Source organism: Brachypodium distachyon, chromosome 3 (assembly GCF_000005505.3).
Source record: "Brachypodium distachyon strain Bd21 chromosome 3, Brachypodium_distachyon_v3.0, whole genome shotgun sequence".
In the NCBI taxonomy this organism is placed as follows: domain Eukaryota; kingdom Viridiplantae; phylum Streptophyta; class Magnoliopsida; order Poales; family Poaceae; genus Brachypodium; species Brachypodium distachyon.
In genome coordinates, this window is record NC_016133.3 from 39,116,054 (window position 1) to 39,139,370 (window position 23,317).

The 23,317-nt window shown below is 45.0% G+C and overlaps 1 protein-coding gene across 1 annotated transcript; it reads right to left on the bottom strand.

Moving 5' to 3' along the window:
• Nucleotides 1-17,464: 17,464 nt before the first annotated feature.
• On the bottom strand, nt 17,465-18,393 carry LOC104584222 (mini zinc finger protein 4). The gene has a single exon (XM_010238408.2). The coding sequence runs from the start codon at nt 18,217-18,219 to the stop codon at nt 17,848-17,850; it is 372 nt and encodes a 123-aa protein (XP_010236710.1). The 5' UTR covers nt 18,220-18,393; the 3' UTR covers nt 17,465-17,847.
• Nucleotides 18,394-23,317: the final 4,924 nt, after the last annotated feature.

A 23,317-nucleotide genomic window follows, 5' to 3' on the forward strand; every position in this document is an offset into this window, starting at 1 on the left:
TAAATTTGAGACAGGCTGATTTCTTGATCTTCTGTTTTATTTTTGAGATGTAACTTTGGATGATGATTTTGTGTTGAAATTTAATAATATGATGACTCATCAATCAATGGAGAGGCCGAGAGTTTTCCCTCCTTTTCGAAAAAAGAAAATCACTCCCCGTCACACAGACACACACACTTTCTCTCTGACTAATCACTGTTTCGTTCTGTTCGAGCTGCTCACTCTTCTGTGCAATGACTGTTTGCTGTCGATAAAATTCTTTTGTGAATGATCCAGGTTGAACAAACCGGATTGTTTTAGCTACAGGTATGACGAGTTTGGAACCCAATTGGTCCACTGGTCTGACCAGCAGTTACAGTTTCTATTTCGAAGTCACCTTTTTCAAGCATTTAAATAAACGTCCAATCATTCTCACCTGCTTCTTCCAATCATTACCCATTTTACTATCTCACATCAAATGATCTGCATCCGCAACACAACACAGACCGCTGTCACCAATTGAATTTATTACTACACGAAATAAAATATCGTAATCTTTGGAAAGATAATTTGTTGAGTGCTACAAATTCTGAAAGTTATATTTTTGGAAAAAAATAATCATCTTTATGTCAAGACGAAAAAATTGCACTTAAAGCAGACAGAATTTATGCCCTACACTTGCTTTTACACAAGATGAAAAATTAATTACTTTCTATGAAATCTTGCAAGCATACAAAGGCTCCATATTTTCATGTCTTAAAAAAATCAGAAATAATAATGTTTCTTTCTTTCAACCGGGACACAGCTCCCGGCTGCATCTTTGAATTTCTCTTCGTGCCTCTTTGATTCGCATGAATTGTAGAACACAAAAATATGAACACGGTTAAAATGGCATGTACTTTGAATAGTACATAATGAAAACTACATAATTAGCATAAAAAAGTGATTGAACATCAGACAAAAAAAGGAAATTCTACAAAGAGGTTTGACTGGATGAATTTGTTTCTCCAAAATAGATGTAAAGAAATGCATATTTTTTCCAAGGACTCTATTTTTGTAAATCAAAAGACCAACAAAGTTTTTTTTTTGAAGATTCAAATTCTTCAAAAGTCCTTTGAATCAATGTTGCCATTATCTTCGCTCTTATAGACATATCTGTTATACTACCAGTCTGTTTGTATGAGATAGCACTACATGAATGGATTTCCATGGATACTTGAGATTGAGATGGAATTGCTCACCACCCGCTTAAATCCGTTCCACCAAAACAAGGCAATCTGTCATGCATGAATTTGTGGATCTACTATGACCAATATGAAAATGTAATAAACTGATTAGTCTTAAAACCATGTAGTGATGTATATACACCATGATACGTGTGTAGATATATGTGTATGATCTAGACTAAGGTGCGACAATTAATTTGGATCAGATAGCTTGCAGTACTTCTTGCCGCATGGATTAAACTAAAAGTTTACAGTTTATTTCTCTGAAATTACGCAATATTAATATTGCAATTTTAGGTAACTAAGATATAATATATTTTTTCCATGGGCTTGATTTTTTTTTACGGGGGCAGGTTGATAATTAATAAAGGCGTTTTGTTGGAAACGAGAGAATAGACGGTCGTTCATACGTGCAATGTATTATGATTCTCAGTTCTTTCTATAGAAAAATTATCGTAAGTAGACATTCGAATACATAGCGGGCTGAAATACAAAATGATCATGGACTCTTCACTCTTGGTGGATCCAATCGCTACCGTTGATTATTCGTGGACCATCCATCCATCAATTCAAGCCACCGTGCTACTGCAGATGACTAGACGTCTAGACGCCCTCGTGCAGCCCCAAGTTGATCCCCTCGCTGTTCTTCCCCCATCTTCGCTGACCCGAGATCAAATCAAATAGAGGCCAGAAGAACGTTTTCTTCCTTTGTCCGAAAATTTAGCACCAAAATAGAGAAAAGCATGACCAGTAACCATCAATGCGTATTCACTTCACTGGCTTTTGGACCGTTACATGCATCAATAATAACAGCGTGTAATGATAAGTTGGTGGTTTAGCACTGGAAAGGCAAAGTAGTAAATGGAAGGGAAGGAACAGTAGATGATGCACTAGCGGAGTACCGGCTACTGTGCTTGATGGGACGGGAGGCTGCAGCTGCTGGGTTCCTTGAAAAAGCTGGCCCGCGCATTGACACCGGAATGACAGGCCAAATCACACAGCTACTCTCGTGATAGCTTTTTGCCTTGGCTCACTGATGGCCATGCTTGTTACTTCCTCCGGTTCAAAACAAAAACACGTTATAATCTTGCTGGTTTTAAAGCGTCGAGGGGTTTTCGCGAAAAAAAAGTTTCAGGATTAACTTTCTTTATGAAAAAAAAAGTTAAGACCGAATGAAAGTCCCCGCATGGTTGGTTTCGCTGCGGCTGGATGCCATAAAAGTAGAGAATTTGAGCGGTACCCAGTACTCCATAACAAGGGATTGGAGTATCAATCAAATCTAACTCTCGATTAAAAAGGTATTCCACGCTAGGATAAAGATGACGTGACCCTCTTCCCCTCCGTCTAGATTGAGCACATCAGCATGCCGCCGCCACCGCCTCCTCCCCGTTTGAAAGCTACCGTGGCATGCATGTTTAGGTTTCAAATTAGGACTCAATCCCATAATTACTGATGCAGACATGAAGGGACTATCTTACTCGGCAGATCTCATGATTCTTTAAAAAGGAAAAGAGTAAAATCTATTTTGAACCTTATACTTGTAGAGGTCGTCAACATCAAACCCTCACCTCGAAATCCTGAAATCACCACCCTGTACACTCTAATCCCGGTCATAAGTCGCTGAAACATGTTTTACACACACCAGGATTTGACGTGGCAGGGATATTTGACTAAAACACGCCACATGGATTGAGTGGGTCCTGCGCAGCTTCTTCTTCCTTTGGACGGACGAGGGATTTCTCAGGCATGAGAATCATCCGGCGAAGGCGAAGCAGACCAATATGAAGCTCCCCCCACCGGTTGCTCCTGACATTGCTCGCACAGCAGTTGTAGTGTCGCCGTCGCCGCCGTGGGAAGAGCTGATGCAGAACATGACGCGCCTGCCATGCCGTAGAACGCGAGCGACATGGCCGGCGGCTTGGCAGCCACCTGTCTCCACTCGCCTCTCTGCCGACGGCGTTGATGAAAAGCAGCTCGAGCAGCCCCCACGGGGGCGCTTCAATTGCTCCCAGCGTGCCGCCACGCGTCCTACCGCCTGTGTCGACGCACCACCTCGTTGAGATAGGAAGCAATCAGCAACCGAGCGCACTGGGCAGGGAGTGGCTGGCTGGTCGGCGTCTGAATTTGGGGAAGAAGAGGAGAGGGGAAGAAGATGGTCGTGTAGCTGACGCGTGGGACTCTTACATCAATGGGACCTGCTCGGTGCCACGTGAGCAATCCCTGTTTGGAAAACACGTTTTAGATCTTATCGACCAGGATTGAAGAGTACGGGGTGCCAATTTCAGGGATTTCAAGGTCGGGGTTGATGTGCTACACCCCTACAAGAACAAAGGTTTAAAATGGACTTTACTCAAAGGAAAAATACTACATGCAGTATACGGGTGATTGCATACACCATCCCAAATCTCCATCGTGGTCAAAGTGATGAACTATTGATCTTCAGGCTATAGGTATCTCTGTGATCCAGCCGGCCACAAGTCATTGCAACATCAGGAGGCCTATTGCCTGCTCCGCTGCTAGGGCGAGCCGTGTGATGGCTCGCCGGCCACCGGCAGGCCAAGCCGCCGCAATCACCGCCTCTTCATGGGGAATATAAACTGCCTAATTTTTAATCACGGAGAAGGTTATTATCAGCTTGATTACCATTTTACCCCTCAGCTGATGGTACTCCATTGTTTTTAGAGACGGTACTCCTTCCTGGTTGTGATGGGATACCAACTAAAGAAGTTCATTGGATTGAGATAAATGGATGGCTTATATTTATTCTGGGGTACTGTAAAATAACTCTAAAAGTAACTAATTTGTCACCTTTGGCGGGATCAAATGCATCGTCTCACCCCCCGAAGGCACTTGGTCTTGATCGGATGGCGCTCCAGAGATTAGAGACTGTGTATGGGAGATGGTTGTCGGTGAATGGTCCTCCGTCCGGAAATAAGTGACTTGGGTTCACTTATTTCTGGACGGAGATAGTACTTTTTATGTCGTATAAACATGTTCAATGGGTCTGTGAATATACATACTCTTGTGGGATCCATATAGTGTTTCGCAGATAGATAAGGAATTAACATGTGTTCTATCTGTATATGACCATGAGCACAGTCGGACGCATGGGGTCTTATTTGGAGATTTGGATGCAACTATGGTGCCGCGCATATATAAAGGTGGTTAAGAATCCATAAGAAGTGAGGAAAGAAATGTGTGTGGGGATCATTTTCTTTGCTACATCAATGTAATATTCATTTTCTCCCCCAGATTATGATTAAAATATATGCATGTACTGGGATTTTTATATGCCTACTGCTGGGGGCAATGAAATAAGCATCTAGTCGTTGCTTTCAATCCGGAATGCCAAGATTTTTTTGCTCGGCCGGTGGGGTTCATGCGACCTGCAGATCTCTAGTTCTCCAAAGAGAAGAGTTGGCCTTGCTGTGCAGGATAGGCGGATGGGCGCACAGACGAGGAGCAAGACGCACCGAGGCGACCTAGAAGATCGATACAAGAAGAAACGATCTGTTGGGGAAGAAAAACGAGGAGATCCATGGGAGGGTTTTTTCCGCAAAAATGAAGCCTGGGCGCGGGTTTTTTCCCGCAAAGATCAACTTAAGTGGGGCGATCTCCGCCACAGGTCGGTTCACGTTATTTTGTTTGCACGATTGCACCGGTTTTTTGATTGCAGATCAAATGCTCCCCTTAAAGAACTCGAAGATTAGAGTCAAATGCCATCCTGCTTTATACCTCTCAAATCCAAGAATCGATGCTCGCAAGCTTTTGACCTTTAACATTATTTAACTATTGCTGCTAAGACCCCCTTCCCAATTTGGTCACTTTATGATTAAGCAAGGCAAACATATGATTGGGTAATCACAAGCTCTGGTTGGTCGAGGTTTGAGCCGTTTCGTTGAGACTTGTATTTTGTGATTTCATGCGAATGGAAGATATGTAGATGGGAAATAATGTTGAACTTATTTGGATGAAGATATCCTTCTAAAAAAAAATATCCTTTTCAAAAACTTTTAGCAGGGTGTACCGAAACAGATCCTAACCTCCAGTCATTTAAACATATTTTGTATTCTCAGAAACTATGGTTCACCTTATTATTCCACTCTCGATCTCCGTCCACTCATCTGAGTTCATTTTTGGCAGAAGAGGGGAGCAAAGCCTGAAAAAAGATGCGGCGGCGCAGGAGGTAAAGCTCGGTGCAAAAGATTTTGGCTACCTGCGGAAGCAACGTTTCCTCTGCCGCGGCAGTCTGTGCTCGTCCGATCCTGGGGGTCACGTCTCGACCTGTCGGTGTCAGCTGCTGACCACGGCCGGAAATCACCCAAAGAGATTCCCGTGGAGACGTAAAGACAAGCTACTTTCAGCTCCGAGGTGAGTTTCCCTCGTCTCTTCTTTTTTTCTCGCAACAGTTTCTTTTCTCTTCTTCTGTTTCCACCTTCCTCGATCTTCCGAATCCAATTCTATCCTATCCTAATGCCATACGGTGCTTGGATTAAGCTCAAGCCAACACAAACTGGCTACCCGAAATTATAACAAAAAATTTAGTGGACTATATTTCAATCAGTGTTGTCGAAAAATGATGAACTAAAATTTGCCACCCTCTAAAAATTTCATCTCATCAACTATCTAAGCAAGAGTCAAAATTTTGGTCATGTCAAATTGTATGATTGGTGCTTTGCTTATATATCTGCCTTTCGAAGTCAAGTTATCTGATCATTCAGTTTGGCTAAAATTATAGCGCTTTTCTTGGAGGGGTTTGGTCGATGGCTAGTTGAAGAACCAGACATTTTTATCATGTCATTGTTGGCCAATCACTGTTGATGGAGTTATTACATTTTTTTTTGAGAAAACACACTAAAGACGTAGACGCTCACAAGTACGCACGCACACTCACACCTATAAACACATGCACGCACACACTATTCCTATGAGCACCTCCGGCAGACTGGTCTGGCACATCATCTTGAGATTGACGAAGTTACCACAGGCGCCTCGTAGTTGAGGAGTACTTCACTCCCACTGAAAGCACAACGCCGGTTACTCACTGGATTTAAATCCAAGGAAATGCGAGCACCCTCGTCAAGTCTGAGACTTGAACCTGGGTGGACTGGTTCCACCACAAGGAACCATCCACCTGAGTTAGAGTCAGTTCACGACGGAGTTATTACGATTATAAGTGAGGATCGTAGTTTTAAACTTCGATTCACACTATACATGATGCTACCGTTACGAAATGTCGTGTCTCATACGACGAAGCGAAGAGATGCAGAGAACGAACTTGTCAATAACCAGAAACTACAACAGGACACTTCAGTGTTGAGATAGTTTCTTTTTTCTCGAGGAAACACAAAAGCTTTATAATTAAGAGAAAATGAGGTATGTATAAGTCTGGAGGGCAACATCCAAGACTACCATGCTACACGACTAGGCGTTAGTGTACATCGGAACGGGCTTCGAGACCAGCCGCCCTAGCACGAGTCCAAAGCCCCTAGCCTCAGCCTTGATTAGGTCGGCGAGTGAGATGTTGCGAATCGCATTGTTAAAGACAGCTTTGTTACGATGCTTCCAGATTCAACACGCCGTGAGCATAAATAATGACGGATAGTTTCATTTTCTCACACAGAACTAACTAGAAGGGCCTGTGTGACAAGTTGTGACTGCTAAACATTTTTTACATTGACACGATGGAGAATTAGAGATAAGTGCAACCCCTTTTCCAGCTTTAGTACATCTTTCGTCTTTAATGCAGCGATGATAAGCCTCAAATGATGTCCTTCTTGTGGTAACTGTTCTGGCTTCTTTCCCAAAGTGTTTTCAGAGTGGATGGCTCTGTTATAGCAGCCGCGAATATGGAAATTTGTGCGTTGATGGTTCGTTCCCTTCTATTTTGTCATGAAGTACTATTGGTTTGAGCTTGAAATAAATACACGTAATTTTCTTCACTTAATGGAAGAGAAAGCCTCTGCAGCATACGTTGCGCACTTCCAAGAACAAGAATCAACACTGACGAAAGATGGCAGGAGGAAAATTATGATACCCAGGATAACCATGTGAAGCAAGCTTCCAAACAGTCAATTTCTGGGCGCCAAGTGGAGCACGAGACATCACTGATACTTGTCTGTGTAATTGACAGCATGGGTTGCACTCAACATCCGGTTCTTTAAAATTATACACAGCTTTGATGCCCTCCACAAACATTCCCCGTGGATAATAGAAAGTCGTGGACTCGTGGTTTAATTCTGATAGTTATTCTCATGCTTGCGGCAGATGCTAGACCGTGCCCGTAAGATAAACTGTCAGCTTCAGGAAAATTGCATGAAAGGGTGATCCCTATTCACTTGCTGAGCTCGCATGAACTATTAAAATAGGATTATCCTGGGAGGATAATTCCTGTACACAATATACTAAAGATGATGCATCTCATAATCAAGGAAGGTAATGAGGGTGGAACATACGGTGATGGCCAAAAGAGATGGGGATCTTATCTCTGAAACCCAATCAAAGATTGCCGAAAGTGTCAAAAGGGTGTAACCTTTACATCATTTTCTCTCTTTATTCCAAGATATGATAACTTACCATTATTAGCAAGTTGGTAATAGACTGATCACATACAGTGGTGGACTGGTGGTAGGCAATACTAATGACATGATTGGGTTGGCAATGTGCCATTGGTTACTTCCATTTTGTCTTTTCCCGTTGGCTGGCTAATTGGGGAATGGCTTTACAAAACTTGTTCTGTCTTCTGTGGCCTTGGATTAGTGACAAAGATTTACAGAGCTTGATAATGGCCAAGCCTTCAAGCTGTGGCGTCGCTTGCTACTGTCCGCAAGTTATAGACCAGTGACATGAATGGTAGGGGATCACAGAGATTCGGTAGACTGTGACTCCATTGACCTGTTCTTAGCAATTCTGGCATGTCGAGAAAACTCACTTTTATTCTTGCTAATGTTTTTCTAGTGGAAGCAAATATCATGTTGCGGTATTGTTTATATTTATTAGAATTTCTTATGACTATTGGAAGTGCTAAAAAAATCTGAGAAAAGAAGTGCTAATTCTGGTTGTAGTATATTAGCAAACCTCATGTGCCGTCTGATAAACGCATAATATGCTCCTCTGTTTCAAATTGCTTAGGACCACTTGGCCACTTGGGCAAGGACCATGATAACGCTGGGGATTACTGAATGACTAGCCAACTTGTAAGTCAAACAACTAAGGAGCGTATCAGTTGGAAACTTCTATTAAGTGAAAATTTCAAAACTTTCGATCCTATCCATTAAATCTTGAATTTATAGATCAGATGAAAGGTTAAACATTAATCACTTAAACATATTTTATAAAAACTATCTAGTACACAAATGATGATGGATTTTTCATAAAATACATGTAAGTGATTAGATGTTTTACCCTTTATCTATTCCGTTTATTTGATATCTAATCGTTAGTATTGAATTTCTAAAAATTTCATTGAATAGATATTCTCACACGATACGCCGTCTTGGAACATGTCTTAGCGTTTATCTTTTTTTGTTTGAGGGAGTCTGGGCGTTTACAGACGTCGGCTTTTTCTTAATGATGTCATGTAGGATAATTGCTGATGTGGAAGAGAAAGGAACGGAGAAAATGCTAAGCCTCTTTCTTAGCTAAGAGATGATCTCTTTATAAGAAGGATAAGGCAAAGAAAAGGCAGATTACCTATTGTATTAGATTTTGCCTTTTCTTAACATTTAATTAATTTTATTCATTTAAGCATTAATTGTAAGATATGGCACTAAGAGATGACCCGTCGTACAATATGTTTTGTTGTCTTTTCTAAGTGACGTGGAATACATAATAGAAGACGGTCTTATCAACCATTATACATGCCCTTATCTTTTGTTAACGGTTGAACCCAATGTTTATCTTCTTTTTTGAAACTTCCCCGGTGTTTATCTTAATAGGACATTATAGCACACGTCTTGCTTGAATTGTTTTTTTAGAGGCGCAAATCTTCTTGCTTTTTTTTGGACAGCGCAAATATCTTCCTTTGTTTTTTTTGAGCGAAAACACAGTCTTTATTAATCAATCGAAATAGGTACAGTTGATTCGTCCCAAGGCTTAGATAGCCACATAAATCACCATGCTGGAGTGATAACACACTCTTAACTAGACTATGGGCATCTATGTTAGAGGCACGCCCTTCACGAACAAAAAGAACATCTTCAAATTCTCGACTCCGGACTCCAATCTCCCGAAGAATGGCACTATAGGAGCATCTGCTACCTTCAATAATCTCCTTGACCACCACCGATGCATCAGATGCGATATAAAGCTTTTGTGCATGAATATCCTTGGCCAGAGATAGAGCTTCACATATAGCATGCGCCTCGAGGGTGGCAGGATCTATGATTGCTTCAAAAACTCGAGCCGACGATCCTTGGTACCTTCCTTTCTAATCTCTGCAGACAACAGCTAACGCCCCTTTGCATTGAGCTTTGCAAACGCCACCATCAGTATTAAACTTGAGAAAGCCTGGCGGGGGAGGAATGTGCAGTAGCCGCGGCCACGCCGGTGAAGCAACCTGACAGACCTCAAGCTCTGCCATCAGTTTAACAACAAACCCATAAATGGTTACTGGACTCTGAAAGATTGATTCATGTATAGCTTTTCGGCGCGCTGACCATATTGCCCACAAAGTAAGTAGAATTTGGATGAACTCAGCTTGCGACACAGTCTCCATCAGGTGAAACAACCACTCCTTCGCATCAGGGCACACAGAAGCATAGAGGTGTTCTGTCAATTGCTCATCTGCCAAAGCCCAAACACATCGCGCCATGGTGCACTCGACCAAGGAGTGCCGCCACGAGTCGATCATAGTATGGAAGATCGAACACAGAGAAGAATCGGCCATATGTCGGTGATTAAGAACATCACGAGTTGGCAGCGAATTTTGCGCTAGACGCCATGCAAAAACACGCACTTTCGAGGGCACCTTCACCTTCCAGAGACGCTTCCAGGCCTGCTCCGATTTGTTAGAGCTGGACGCTGGCTTCTTGTCTAGCCAATCTTCTCTAGTCTTCTTAGTGCTCACAATCATCTTATAGCAGGAGCGCACTGTAAACATCCCATTTTTTTCAAAATGACACGCCCGGTAGTCTCCATAGCTAATTGTGCTTATTGGAATATTACGGATGGCCTCAACATCCTTCGAAAGAAAATTATTCTAGAGCTTCTGAACATCCTAGGAGCCTTCTGTTGCATTAATCAACTCAGACACTCGTTCAAGCGGCTCATTTAGACGAAGAAGTATATAAGGATCTGCGCTCATCTCTCGGAATCCAATTGTCATGCCAAATTGAAGTAAATTTCCCGTCTCCAATTCTCCTGATCAAGCCTAGTTTCAGTACGTCACAACCTTCAACAATAGCTCTCCAAATCTGAGATGGGCGAGGTCCAAGTTCAGCTCTCATCAAACCATGATCAGGGAAGTAAACTGCTTTTAAAATTCTTGCACTTAGCGTGGTCGGGGACGTCAGCAGGCGCCACGCCTGTCTCGCCAACAATGCAAGATTAAATAATTCAATATCCCTGAATCCAAGGCCGTCCATATATTTTGGCATGGTCATCGTCTCCCAAGAAACCCAATGTGTTTTGCGTTTTCCATTCTTGCTCCCCCACCAGAAGCTTCGAATCATCGAGTTAATCGTTAGGCACAGTCCCCTAGGGAGCTTGAAACATGCCATAAAGTACGTAGGGACAGCTTGTGCAACAGATTTAATCAACACCTCTTTACCACCGGCTGAAAGTGTTTCTTCCATCCATCCTTTAACTTTCCCCCAAACCCGGTCCTTCAAATACTTGAACGCACCGTTCTTTGAATTACCAACATCGGTCGGCATCCCCAAATATTTTGCATTGAGAGATTCATTTGTTACCAAGTATTTCTTTCATATCAGTCCGAATAACTTCAGGGCAGCCCTTACTAAAATGAATAGAGCTTTTATCGAGATTAACTCGTTGTCCCGACGCCTGACAATACAGATGCATCACATCATTAATGGCTGCTGCACCCTCCACATTCGCTTTTGCAAAAAGCAAGCTGTCATCTGCAAATAAGAGATGATTGACCGGGGGGTGCGGTGGGCGCCACGACAATGCCCGACAAATTTTGTGAATTCCCCCTGCTCCTTAAAAGGCAAGACAGACCTTAAAAACAAATATGGTGAGATTGGATCACCTTAACAGATTCCCCTGCTAGGCCAAAACATCCCAATCCTCTCTCCATTGAAAAGCACGGAAAATGTGACTACCACCTTCATAATAGAAGAGACCCAATGCTCGCTGAACCCAAGTTCAACATAATAGCTTGTAAATATGGCGACTCAACTCGATCATAAGCTTTCATCATATCTAACTTGAGAGCACAAAATTGGGAGTTCCTTGGACTCTTTTTCTTCATAAAGTGGAGGCATCATATGTAGTCACAATATTATCTGTGATCAAACGACCCGGTACAAAGGCCGACTGCTCTTCTGAAATAATCTCTGGAAGAATTTCCTTCAGGGGATTTGCTTGGACCTTGGAAACAATTTTCAAAACGACATTACATAAACTGATTGGACGAAATTTGGAAAGAGAGGTAGCACCTGCTGTCTTCGGGATGAGAACAATTAAAGTATGATTCATATCAGTTGGGTCCTCCCTTCCATTAAGAATATTCAGCACGACCGTCGTAACCTCCAGCCCACAAAGATCACAATGTCGCCGAAAAAAATGCGTCGGGAACCCATCCGGCCCCGGCGCTTTGGTCGGAAACATCTGGAAAAGCGCGTGTTTAACCTCCTCTGCTGAATATGGCCTGTCGAGGCATTCATTCATAAGAGCCGTCACCTTCCTCGGTACCGTATCAAGAACAGCCTCCATGCCAAAAACACCCTCTGACGAATATAAGTTTTTGTAGAACTCATCTACATGTCCGGCCATAACCTGAAAGTCCTGCGAGATAGATCCGTCCGGCAACACCAAGCGCTCGATTCTATTTTTCTTGCGTCGGCCACTGGCTCGCTGATGGAAAAACCGCGTATTACTATCCCCTTCAGCCAACCACTGGATCCGTGACCGTTGCCGCCACATTATCTCCTCTCTCCGATTCCAGACCGTCAAATTCTCGACAATTCTTACTTCAGCCTCTGAAGGCCTGACCCTTCCAGGAAGAGCTCGCAAACGTTCTAGTTCAGCAAGGAGCTCGCGAGTTTTCTTGCGGACTTGACCGAAAACCTCATAATTCCAAGTAGAGAGATCAGCCGCCAGTTCTTTTAATTTTGCATGCAGCTCGTCCATCGTCTTGCCAGACAATTTATCCTTCCACTTGTGCTTTATGAAATCCCCAAAACCTTCATGCGTCTCCCACATCTTCTCATACCGGAAGCAACGCTCGATCCGAGCATGACTTCCCTGAGTTGGTCCGATCATCTTTAGAAGAATTGGGCAATGGTCAGATTGTGCCGCAATTAGGTGAAACACTGCCGCAAACGGGAATCTAGACCACCATGAGGTAGACCAGCCATCTGTGCTGAGTCTCTTTCCCCCCCACCAAAGTGCTCATCTTGTAGTAGAACTTCATTAAAGTCCCCGATGCATGTCCATGAAAGGGCAGATTCACTTCGCAAGAAGCGAAGGAGCTCCCACATCTTGTTCCTTTCTCGAACAGTAGCTTATCCATATATGCAAGTCAGGCGCCAAGGCTCTTCAGTTCCTGCCTTGACAATCATATCAATATGATACTACGAGTAGTGAATTAAACTCATGGAGAGATCATTATTCCAGTACATAGCCAAGCTTCCACTCCTACCACCACTACTAACTGCAAAACAATTCTGAAAACCTAAAGTGAAAGATAAATTCTGAGCCCTCGTGTTCGCGACCTGAGTCTCCTGAAGACACAAAATAGAGGGGGCAAAACATCGCACCAAAGTATGGAGCTCGCGAACTGTCGCGTCATTGCCAATCCCGCGACAGTTCCAGCTTAAAATATTCATTGCTCCCAGACAGTGAGGAAACGAAGAACTCGTGGTGACCAGAGCAGGACATTGACGTCCTCCTAAATCGAGCGCAGAAGAACCTTGACGGGAGTTGGAACCGATCTTGATCGGTAGGAAAAGCTTGACGGTGGAAACGCACCAGCAAGAAAACTCTAGATGGATAATCTCAATCGTATCAAAACGACGGCAAGAAAAACTCACCGCCGGGGATCGGCGGGAGGAGGTGGACTCACCGCCGGGGATCGGCGGGAGTAGGCGGACTCGCCGCCGGGGATCGACGGGGGTAGACTAAGTCATGGCGATGCCATGATCGCCCTGCACTACTCCTGCTGCTCTCCGTCTGATTTTTTATAGCGAAACACACGACCTTTATTCATCAATTGAAATAGGAATACAAGCATCGGTCCATGGCTTTACTAGCCAAGCAAACTGGCCGTGATTGCTCACATCTTCCTTTGTTGTACTGCTTTGGTTTGGCCCAGTTATTTCAAAACCAGGCCACTGATCTGTACACGCCAAGACATGGGGCTTTATTTAAGGTCCCATCTGAGACTTACTGGACCTGTCAGCCCATTCTATACAATTCTCGGGCCTCCGATACCAGCAAAGGAGAAGCGGCCGATAAATCTACTTGTAACCCTGTTTTGCAACACAAAAGCTAAAAATTCTAAGAACCTTTTTTTTTTAAGGGAGGTAAAACATATGTACCCTGCATTCTTTTTTTTGAGGAAGGGAGGTAAAACATATGTACCCTCCATTCTTACAGGAAGAAAAAAAAAGCTTATGGTTTCCTTTGTTTAAAACAAACAAGCAACGAAAAAGTCGGACTTGTATTTCCTCCGTTCCATATTAAATGACTCAAATTTGTCAAAAATAAATGTATGGTCACTTAATAATATGGGATGGAGTGAGCAAGTTTAACTGCTGGATCGATCCTGGCTTTTGGGCGAAGAAGGACGACGGGAGCAGAATAACGCAGGTACGCCGGGTCACGACGCTGGATGGTGACGGTTGCACGGATGACGACGCGGCACAAAAGCCGCCGTTCGACGATGTCTACCGACGAAGAAGGACGACAATATCGTACTCCGTATGTGTTTCGATCGTGTGGTGTTTTGCACATGTGACGGCCGGCCCCGCGAGTCCACATCTGTCAGTTGAGAATGCACTCAAGCAAGCAATCGATTCAACTCCAGTCTCCAGCCAGCTTAGCTGCATCCGGTTCGTCCAACTTGTCATATTTATCTTTGCGTGGCCATCCAGTAGGTAAGTCCGTAAATACGCCATGCATGCGCGCATGCCGCATTGCCGCCATGCAAGTTCGTGCAAAACTCTCGGGTCGGTCCGGCCACAGCCCACAGGGGAGGCGGAGATAAGGCCTGGGCCGTTCGTCCCCGGCGTGTACAATTTATTTATTTTCTTGTACTCCTCTGATACATAAAAAATGTCGTGGTACAAAATTTGTACTAATTTAGTATAAAACGGGCAACACTTGTTATGAATCGGAAGGAGTAATTTTTTGTGATTTGAAAATTTGGTCTAGGTCTTATTTGGTAATTTTAATGATTTGACATACTAGATCGACCGGGTTTTAAGGGAATCCTCGCGCCGCCATTTAGCCATGTATCTAATCGTGAATCTCTTGTGACCCATTCATCCATTTCACTAGCGATTTTGAGCTTCCATGTGTCCTAGTTTGTTATTTTCTAAGTATGAAAATACAACTAGTATATAAAATTAGAAATGAGGAACAATTTAGTACATCAGCTATCAAATTTTGCACTAGTAGCAACAACTTTGCCAAAGATGATCAAATTAGTAAAAACCAGACACGCTGGCAACTGACGTGGAGCTTTTGGTAGTCTTCGCGGGGTATTTTTCACATCCTTACCATGTGAGCAAAGTGAAATGGCCAAAGTTTTATGCATAAGCCTCTAGCATTCTGTAACTCTCATAATTATACCCGCAATCTCTTTGTTTCATGTATTGTTGTGTACGAGGGAGAGGCGAAGTGGCGGCGATGTTGACACTGCATGAGCTCGGCGATTGTGTGGCAGATGGTCATAGCACCTCAGCAGCAAGAACCTAGTAGCCATGCACCCATCTACAGTGAGTTTTTTTTTATCCCAAACAATATCTCTAGGCCAGGGTTTGCAAAATCAGATTCATGGAAGCATGCTTTCTTTGTTGATTTCCTCCTGATTTTCCATTGTTTATGTCTAGATTGCATCTGTCTTGGATGTGTACACCTTTGGCACCCTCCACGGCTCCACCCATGCGAGGTGCACTTCGCCAGTGACTTGTGAGGCGTTGTCCTCCGGCCATGGTAACGGATCAGGAGGAGAGGTGGAGAAATATAATTAATGGACGGGGCCATTGAGAGAGAAGGAGAAAAGTAGGCAAATTAAAGGGAGGAGCAGCCGGACCAATGGTCGATGTCAGAAGAGCCACCAATTTTGGTGATGAGAGAGAGAAAGAGGGTAAGGAATTCATTTAGGAAGAACATATGTGCCCAAGGGTCTAAGTGCAAAGTTACATTACACATTTTGTAAAAACAACCCTGTAACCCAAGGGTCTAAGTTACATTACACATCTTGTTGCATGGTCTATTTTTGACTAATTATGATCGAGCCTGCCAACTTGTAGTGTTAAGGTATTTTTAGCAAAGGTTGCCAAGAGAGATTGAAACCTTGGATAAACCACTTACTCATATTTATGTGATTAAATATAGTAAAGACTAGATAACTTTGGACACGCAACATCATATCGTGGTATTCGCTAGGTAGCCTTAGGGAGCAACTGCTTATCTCCTTGGCTCAGCGCATACTTCTTTCATTCTTTGTTCCTTTCTCTTCTAACGCCACAGCTCCGCTATCAACACTCACTCCTCCCACCACACACACACACATACACACATAGCTCTACGACCTCCATTGCCGCTACCATCACCATCCTATGTCTACCCCCATCAAGCCGCCTCGTTAGCATGTCCTACCAAAACCGTTCATCACATCTCGTGAAAAGCAAAAGCTACCACCTTGCCATTGATTCGTCACCACCACCAGCAGGGGCGGAGCTGCATAGGCCACACCTGATGCACATGCATCAGGGTAAAAGTAGTTTTTCATGCTAACTATGTGTTTAATAAGGCTAATGCATCAGGTTGAGTAGGAAGTGTGCATCAGGTTGACCAGCTCCGCCCCTGACCACCGGCACGACAGTCCAACCCCTCCCCCCCCTCCCCCCCACCCACACACAATAACTATTTGATCCAATCGAGCGCACCCAACAACAATCGACCGTTCATTGTAAAACCACAACGACGCGAATGTTCGGTGGATAGATTTTTTCCGTATAACTTAATTTCTAAGATATCTCCGTTCCATAATTCTTGAGGCAACTTTGTCTAGATATGGACACGTTTTGGTATATAGGTTCACTCATTTTAGAAAAAAATCTGCGTCAAGAATTATGAAACGGAGAGAGTAAATGACAAACCAGCCCAGGTACAATTCTATGGGTTGCCTTTTCAACCGATCATTGATGCAGATTAAAATGGTGAACAGAAGATGGAATGCACTACAGGAGGCTAAAGTGAGAAGGAAAAGGTAGCCAAGGCCCAAGAGGCCATTTATAACGTGCATGATTCTTTGAGAATTAATGTTATTATTGTTGTTGTCGTGCTAGTCTTTTATGCTCCTGTCGAGGAGGGTCCAAGAACGCACGCCATCTATCTAACTTTTCCTTCCACATAAATGTCAAAAAAAAAAAAACATCGTGTCCACACAACGTGCATGACTTAAACCTTTAGCCCCCCTATTAACTGGCTCCAAAAACTTTACAAGCAAGCACAGAAAGAAAAGTTGCAGCACGAGCTAGGTAGCTATGGTACGTGCAGCAGGTAGTTGTACGTGCCAGTGGATTGAATATGTACTGCAAAGTGTGTAAGATCCGCTGGTCTATTGTATTCAGTGTACTCCATTGATCATTCATGGAGACTTACTCAATCATTTTGCTTGGATTCAGGCAATTCAGCTGAAAGCATATTCTCTTTTTTTGTTTTCCAGGAAAAGGAAAACCGTTGTTTAACAGATTATATTAGGCACAGGATAATTTTTATACACTTGAATTTCTTAATTTCCGCTCTGGCATTTGAAACGTGCACTGTACGTCTCAAATGCTGGCTATATATTGCCGGCGAGGGGTAAAAGGCAAGAACTTAAACTTCGATCACATGTGTCAAAAGTCAGAAAGGAAGCACGGCCACACAATAATCTCATGCAAAAGAGGGAGCATACAGACATAGAGACGCCGAGCTAGCGCGTGAATGCTGGACACACGTCCAAATACAATGAATTCATAGCGCTGAGGTAATTAAGAGAAAGAAAATAATTAAGCAGGAGGCATGAGCTAGCTAAGCTAGCTAGTCAGAGAACAAACAAAACAAAACAAAGCTGGTAGAAACAAGCTAGCTAGCTAATACTCCTATATAGTCATGCAACTATATACCAATGTAAGAGGAGAGGTTGGAGTTGCATGGAATCAATCACACTTGAACACCTCAGATGATAGATGATACCAATAATGTGCGGCCTTCTTCTTTGGATCTTAATCACCCTTCCCTGCTAGCTCGTGGCCGCGGTGCTGGACGCCGTGGACTCCGTGGAGCAGACGTCCCAGCTGAGACCCGAGGCCCCGGCCCCGGCACCGGCATCGGCATCGGCATGGATGCAGCAGCAGCAGCGGGCCGGCACCAAGACCCGGTGGTGGAAGCTACGGTGGCAGCCACACGCGGCGCACCGCAGCGCCCCACTGGTGCCTTCCTCCCCTTCTGCCATGAACTCCCGGCACCCGTCCACCGCGTACCCGCCCGTCCTCGCCACGTGGTTCCGCCGGCACTCTCCGTACCGCACGCCGCGGCAGCACCCGCCGCCGAACGCCGTCGCCGGCGGCGGCGGCGGATGGCACCTCCTGAGGATCACAAACCTCTTCATCATCCTCTGAAAAGATTGTAGAGAGGATATATGCCGGAGAGAGAGGGGGATGAGTTAAGTGTGTCGTGTGTGTATATATAACGTGGTTGGATGAGTGCCGGGCCGGGAAACAAGTGATGGAGAGAGCCCTAGCTAGCTAGCCACTAGGTGGAGTAGATCACAGTGCTTAGCTAGCTAAGCTAGCTAAACGTATTTATAACCACCGTGGCCATGGATGGAGAGCCCCACCCGTGTTTGTACACCTAATGCCAATGGCAGTTGTTTGACATGGGTGTGCATAAAGAGGTCTCACATGCACGAGCCTTTCAATCGTGCCCTGGGCCTGTGGATTAGGAGAAGTCCTAATGTTCGGGCTGGCTGAATTGATGGTCCAGCAAATTCCACCTCACTGTGCAGACAACCAAACATCTAGTATGGTCTTGTACTGATACATAGACGCCTTCCGGTCACAAAAGATCGAGTGGCATTTTGGTCGGTCCCAACATATAATTAACCTTTAAATTAACCTTTTCTTATAGAATGGTCACCGGAGGGAGAGAGCTAGCCAGGTTCTTTCCCCACCTGAATTTTCACTGAAATTAAGAGGCCCAAAGCCAGAGAGGAGCAGCAGAGACTACAGCGGAGAGTTTTATCATAGAACATCGTTAATGTTGTGACCCGAGATCGAGAGAGTAAGTGAGTAACTCTTTCGCTCGTTAATTCTTGGAACATGTACTGTATGTCTGTATCCATTATAGCATCCCAATCTACTCCTCTCCTGCGTGTCCTATGTATATGATCTTTATCTTCCTATCTAGACCTGTCATGTCCCTAGTTGTGTAGCTGCTCGATCAGAGGTGCTAGTTCTTTTGACATTTACAAACTTGCAATATATATCCATTTTCATTCTCCGAGGATAAAATGGATATGACTTGACTTGAGACGCAATGAAATGGAACGTGGGGTAGCCAGGACTAGGAGGGTGATCCGGGAAGGAAAGGATGACAGACATCCATGCGAGGGTGGCACGCCAGGCTAGCCTTGACACCGAAGTTGGGCACCATGCAGCTGCGTGTCATGGCCGGCTTCACCGGTTGTCTGCAAATTAAGGTAAGCTAGCTAGCTGCCAAGCGCGGCCCTGTTCTCCGGTTGCCGACTCCACTGTTTCATTATTCCAGCATCAGCTATAGCTAGCGGCATCCATGGATACACATATATACAGATACACTGATATGATACACAAATTGTGGTACCCAGCAATGTTGGTTTGGTTCCGAAACAACGTTGTCTTCAATTCTTCTCTTCCAGTTGTACGTACGTGCGCTAATTAATCAACGTGGGGGAAGGGGAGAGGAGGATAGGACAGGACAGGGTCGTGCGCATGACAGAGCGAATCCAGCCTAAACAATCATTGATTCAGCATGGGAAAACGACCTCTTTTCCAGCTTCGCAAGTGGCCGATCTCCATTAACCCCTGACTTACAGTATGTCTCATTTTGCTCCGTAAGTTCTGTCCTGAAATCGCTGCATTTGCTCGTTGAAAATACACATCGTCGGCCTTGATTATTAACCCTGATGATGGAGCGACTACTTAGGAAGCGCATGCACTGGGATGCCAATTATTACGGGCACACATGATCCGTGGACTGCAGATCTAAAAGGGTAGCCAAGCCCGGTACGTACAAATTCCAATTGAAGATCCTTTAACTGCTGACATCTGACGTCTGAGCAACTTTTACTCAAAATCTAGCTCGTATTTATAGACGCAACAGTATACATGCATGCACAAGTGCTGCACGGGGCAAGAGTAAAGGTCGATCATATATACTCCGTACGCATGTAGGCGTCGCAGCTGAAATGCGATGGAGCTGGTGATCGAAACCTAATAAGAAAGGTTCAACTGAGGCAGCAGCTAGCTAGCAGCGATTACGCGTCCATGCATGCATGGGCCCGGCCGGCCGTTTCTAGCTAGCACTGTGTCCCGGGGCGTAATGGGAGTCTGGGACTTTGTCTGGTTCTCATCGAAGCCCAGAGCTAGGTTGCATGCATGCATTCCTCTCTTTCTGTTAACCCCTGATCCCTGTAAAGAAATTTCTACCCGTGGGCCGTGGCTTCGCCATATATGCAACGACTGTATACTGGCTGCATCGCAATGGACTGGACCGCGTGTACGCAGATTCCCGTGGCGACGTACAAATTAACTGTTCTTGAGAGCAATTAAATTCGCTGTTCTTTCCTAGAAAAGATAACGCAAAGTTGCAAATCTGCCCCCCCCCCCCCCCCAGCAGTACCCTAATTTGCTGCCGTCGCAAGCAAAGATCGAATTGGTCAGAAATCTTGGCACCGGACAGATAGAGCTAGGCAGCCACAGCCCACATGTGCAGACCTCGACGACGCCACATGTTAACGAACTCTTCCAACAACAAAGAGAAGTTGTGTGGGAAGCTGACGGAGATCGAGAAGGCCGGCTTTACGATGCAGAGATTCTTCTTAATTCGGCTGAAACAGTGTGCCACCGCGGAAAACCGGCCCGAGACATGTGGCCAGGTGCGCGTGCGCGTGTGCGGGAGCCACAAGAGAGCAATGTACCGTAACAAATTTCAGGACCCATAGATATGGTCCAATCGCCCGGCCGGCAAAGCAGCAGAGCAGCCGGCCGTGGACGTTAATAAGCCTGTGAAATCAATCCGGATGAAGCGAGACACTACGCACGTCCTGCTATTGAGATTGAAGTGACAGCACCGTGGAATCGTAAGCACGATCGACCGGGAAATCTACGGACGTTACGTATGATTCTTTTGGGTGTCCTTTTAAGACGAGAAGAAATTTGCAAAGCTAGTCTACGCAGAGCATGAACTACAGGTAGATGGTGGTAGCATAGTTCTTGAAGAGATGCGTGAGATTTCTGAAAGCGAAGAGACCCAGGGCGGCACTGGCGAGGGATTTTGGGCAGCCTTGACCACGCATATCATTTTCCTCTGAACCTGATGATACCGATGCCGCCGAGATATTTGAGATGAGACTGATGATGCCTCCATGCGTTACATTCCATTGCCTTTCGAAACATGATACCACCTTGACGTGCCATGCTGATGATGCCTGCATTTTCATAAAGGAGAAAGGAAAAACTATTTTTGTCGACGCCGTTGCAATAGAAAGTGCATTTCTTCCTTCATGTAGGGACATGGGCCGTGATCTGCGGTCAGTTTGCTGTAGCTCTCTGAGGTCGACCTTAGCGCATGGATCACTTGTTCTCGTTTAACTTTGGCTCTCAAATCAATCACATCGAACTTTGGCACAAGAAACAATAGATACTGATGGAAGGAATGGTGTCAATCTTGTACTTTAATCGGGGGCAAAAGAGGAGATAAGTACAGAAAAAAGCAGCACTTTTCTATTCATGGTCACGTCCGGTTGGACCGCGACGTGGATATTCAGTTTTGACAACAGAGAACTACAACACGTAGGCATGTTTTTTTTTCACACAGTAATAATAATCATCGCTGTTTCATGCATAGGTTGATGATGGAAATAGTGGGGGATGATGGCGTGAACACAGGATAGGTATTTGAGTGTGTGCAGGGATCGAGAAGCAAGCCTTTTCTTATCGGATGTCCCCGAAGGGACGAGAAGCAAGCTTTTACTTTTAATTTTATAGGCAACAACCACGTTTATTCAACCCAAACATTGGAACACAAACAATCTTTGGAGTTCCGAGAAGCCACACCAGTCGACTCATCGACAATTGTAAGACCGTCTTAGCGAAATTATGGGCATCTACGTTAAAAGAACGTTTTTCATGTTTGAACGACATATGAGAGAACATCCTGCTCCTGTCACCAATCTCCTTCAGTATCACGCTGTAATAATCCAAGCTCCCGGTCTTAGAGATCAGAAATCACGGTTGAACCATCGAACGCCACCACAAATCGGGTTAAGTTCTTTTCTGAACAAGGACAGAGGCACGGTACTACAGATCGTGTTGCAGTGGACGAGCCGGGCCATCTTAACCGGAGGGAAAAGCATCGTCCTAGGGCCGCATTCCCAGCCCGAAGAACGAAGCGTCTCGCAGCCCACGTAAAGCCTGGCAAAGCAGGGGCTGCGGGCCGTGAAATTTTGAGAACGCAGATGGACCATCCGTGTGTCTGCTTTTGGGCCCTAACGGGCGGCGTTCCCGACTCTGTAGTGGGCTGCCGGCCGGCGTCTTTGCCCACCCTCGTACGGGCTATACGGCATACTAGGAGTACAGCATTGCAGCCACTATTCGTTCGCCCGATTCGAGCGACCAAACAAACAAACAAAACCCCACGAAGGACGTACTACGCTCGTACTTCGCGTACGCTGGCCCTTCAATTCCGCCTCATAAATCTCCATCCTCGCCGACAAGACAAAGCATTTGCATGCGGCGAAACGGCAGATATCACGCGCGGAGGCGTAGGCCGGGGTCGCGCACGCTCGCTGGCGTGCGTCCGCTCCTTCGCTCCGGCCGCTCATCAATGGCGCCATGGGCCGTGCGCCGAAAGGCATCCACGACGGTCCGGGGCCATGTATGTACGCACGCATGCGCCAAAGCGGCGAATCTTTCTGTACATGGACGTGGTAGTGTTAAATTTATGGCGTCGGCATGGAGAGCGGTGGTGGCCACCGTCGACCGGACTTTGCTCCATTGGGCTACCTCTAAGCTCTTAATCATGTGGGGATGCACATTGAACAGCGCCGTCGACGCCATAGCTACAAACGATCGCGTATCAACAGAACATGAATGGCCGATTTATTCACGCCGTTGCAGTCGTAATTCAGATCGTCTATGTGCTGTTTTTCTGCGTGGCACTTGTAGCGCGCTGCGCATTGCCTGCTCATTCTCAGTCCCCCGGCGTTTCATTTTGCCGCGGGCATCGTGTGTGCATAGTCCGTTGTATACTGTATACTCCGTTCCATAATTCTTGTCTCAAATTTGTTTAAAAATGGATGTATCTATTTATAAAAATTATCTAAATACTGTTAGAATTTGTGTTTTGGGCCTGATCAGCCTAAGCCCAATTTTAATAAATTCTGAAAAATCTCAAAACCCCATTCATGAAGTGAGAAGAGAATAGTCCCACCTTACTAGTTTAGAGTGAGT

Excerpts from the sequence above, each read along its gene's own strand:
- LOC104584222 (XM_010238408.2), bottom strand. The coding sequence starts at position 18,219 with ATGATGAAGAGGTTTGTGATCCTCAGGAGGTGCCATCCGCCGCCGCCG.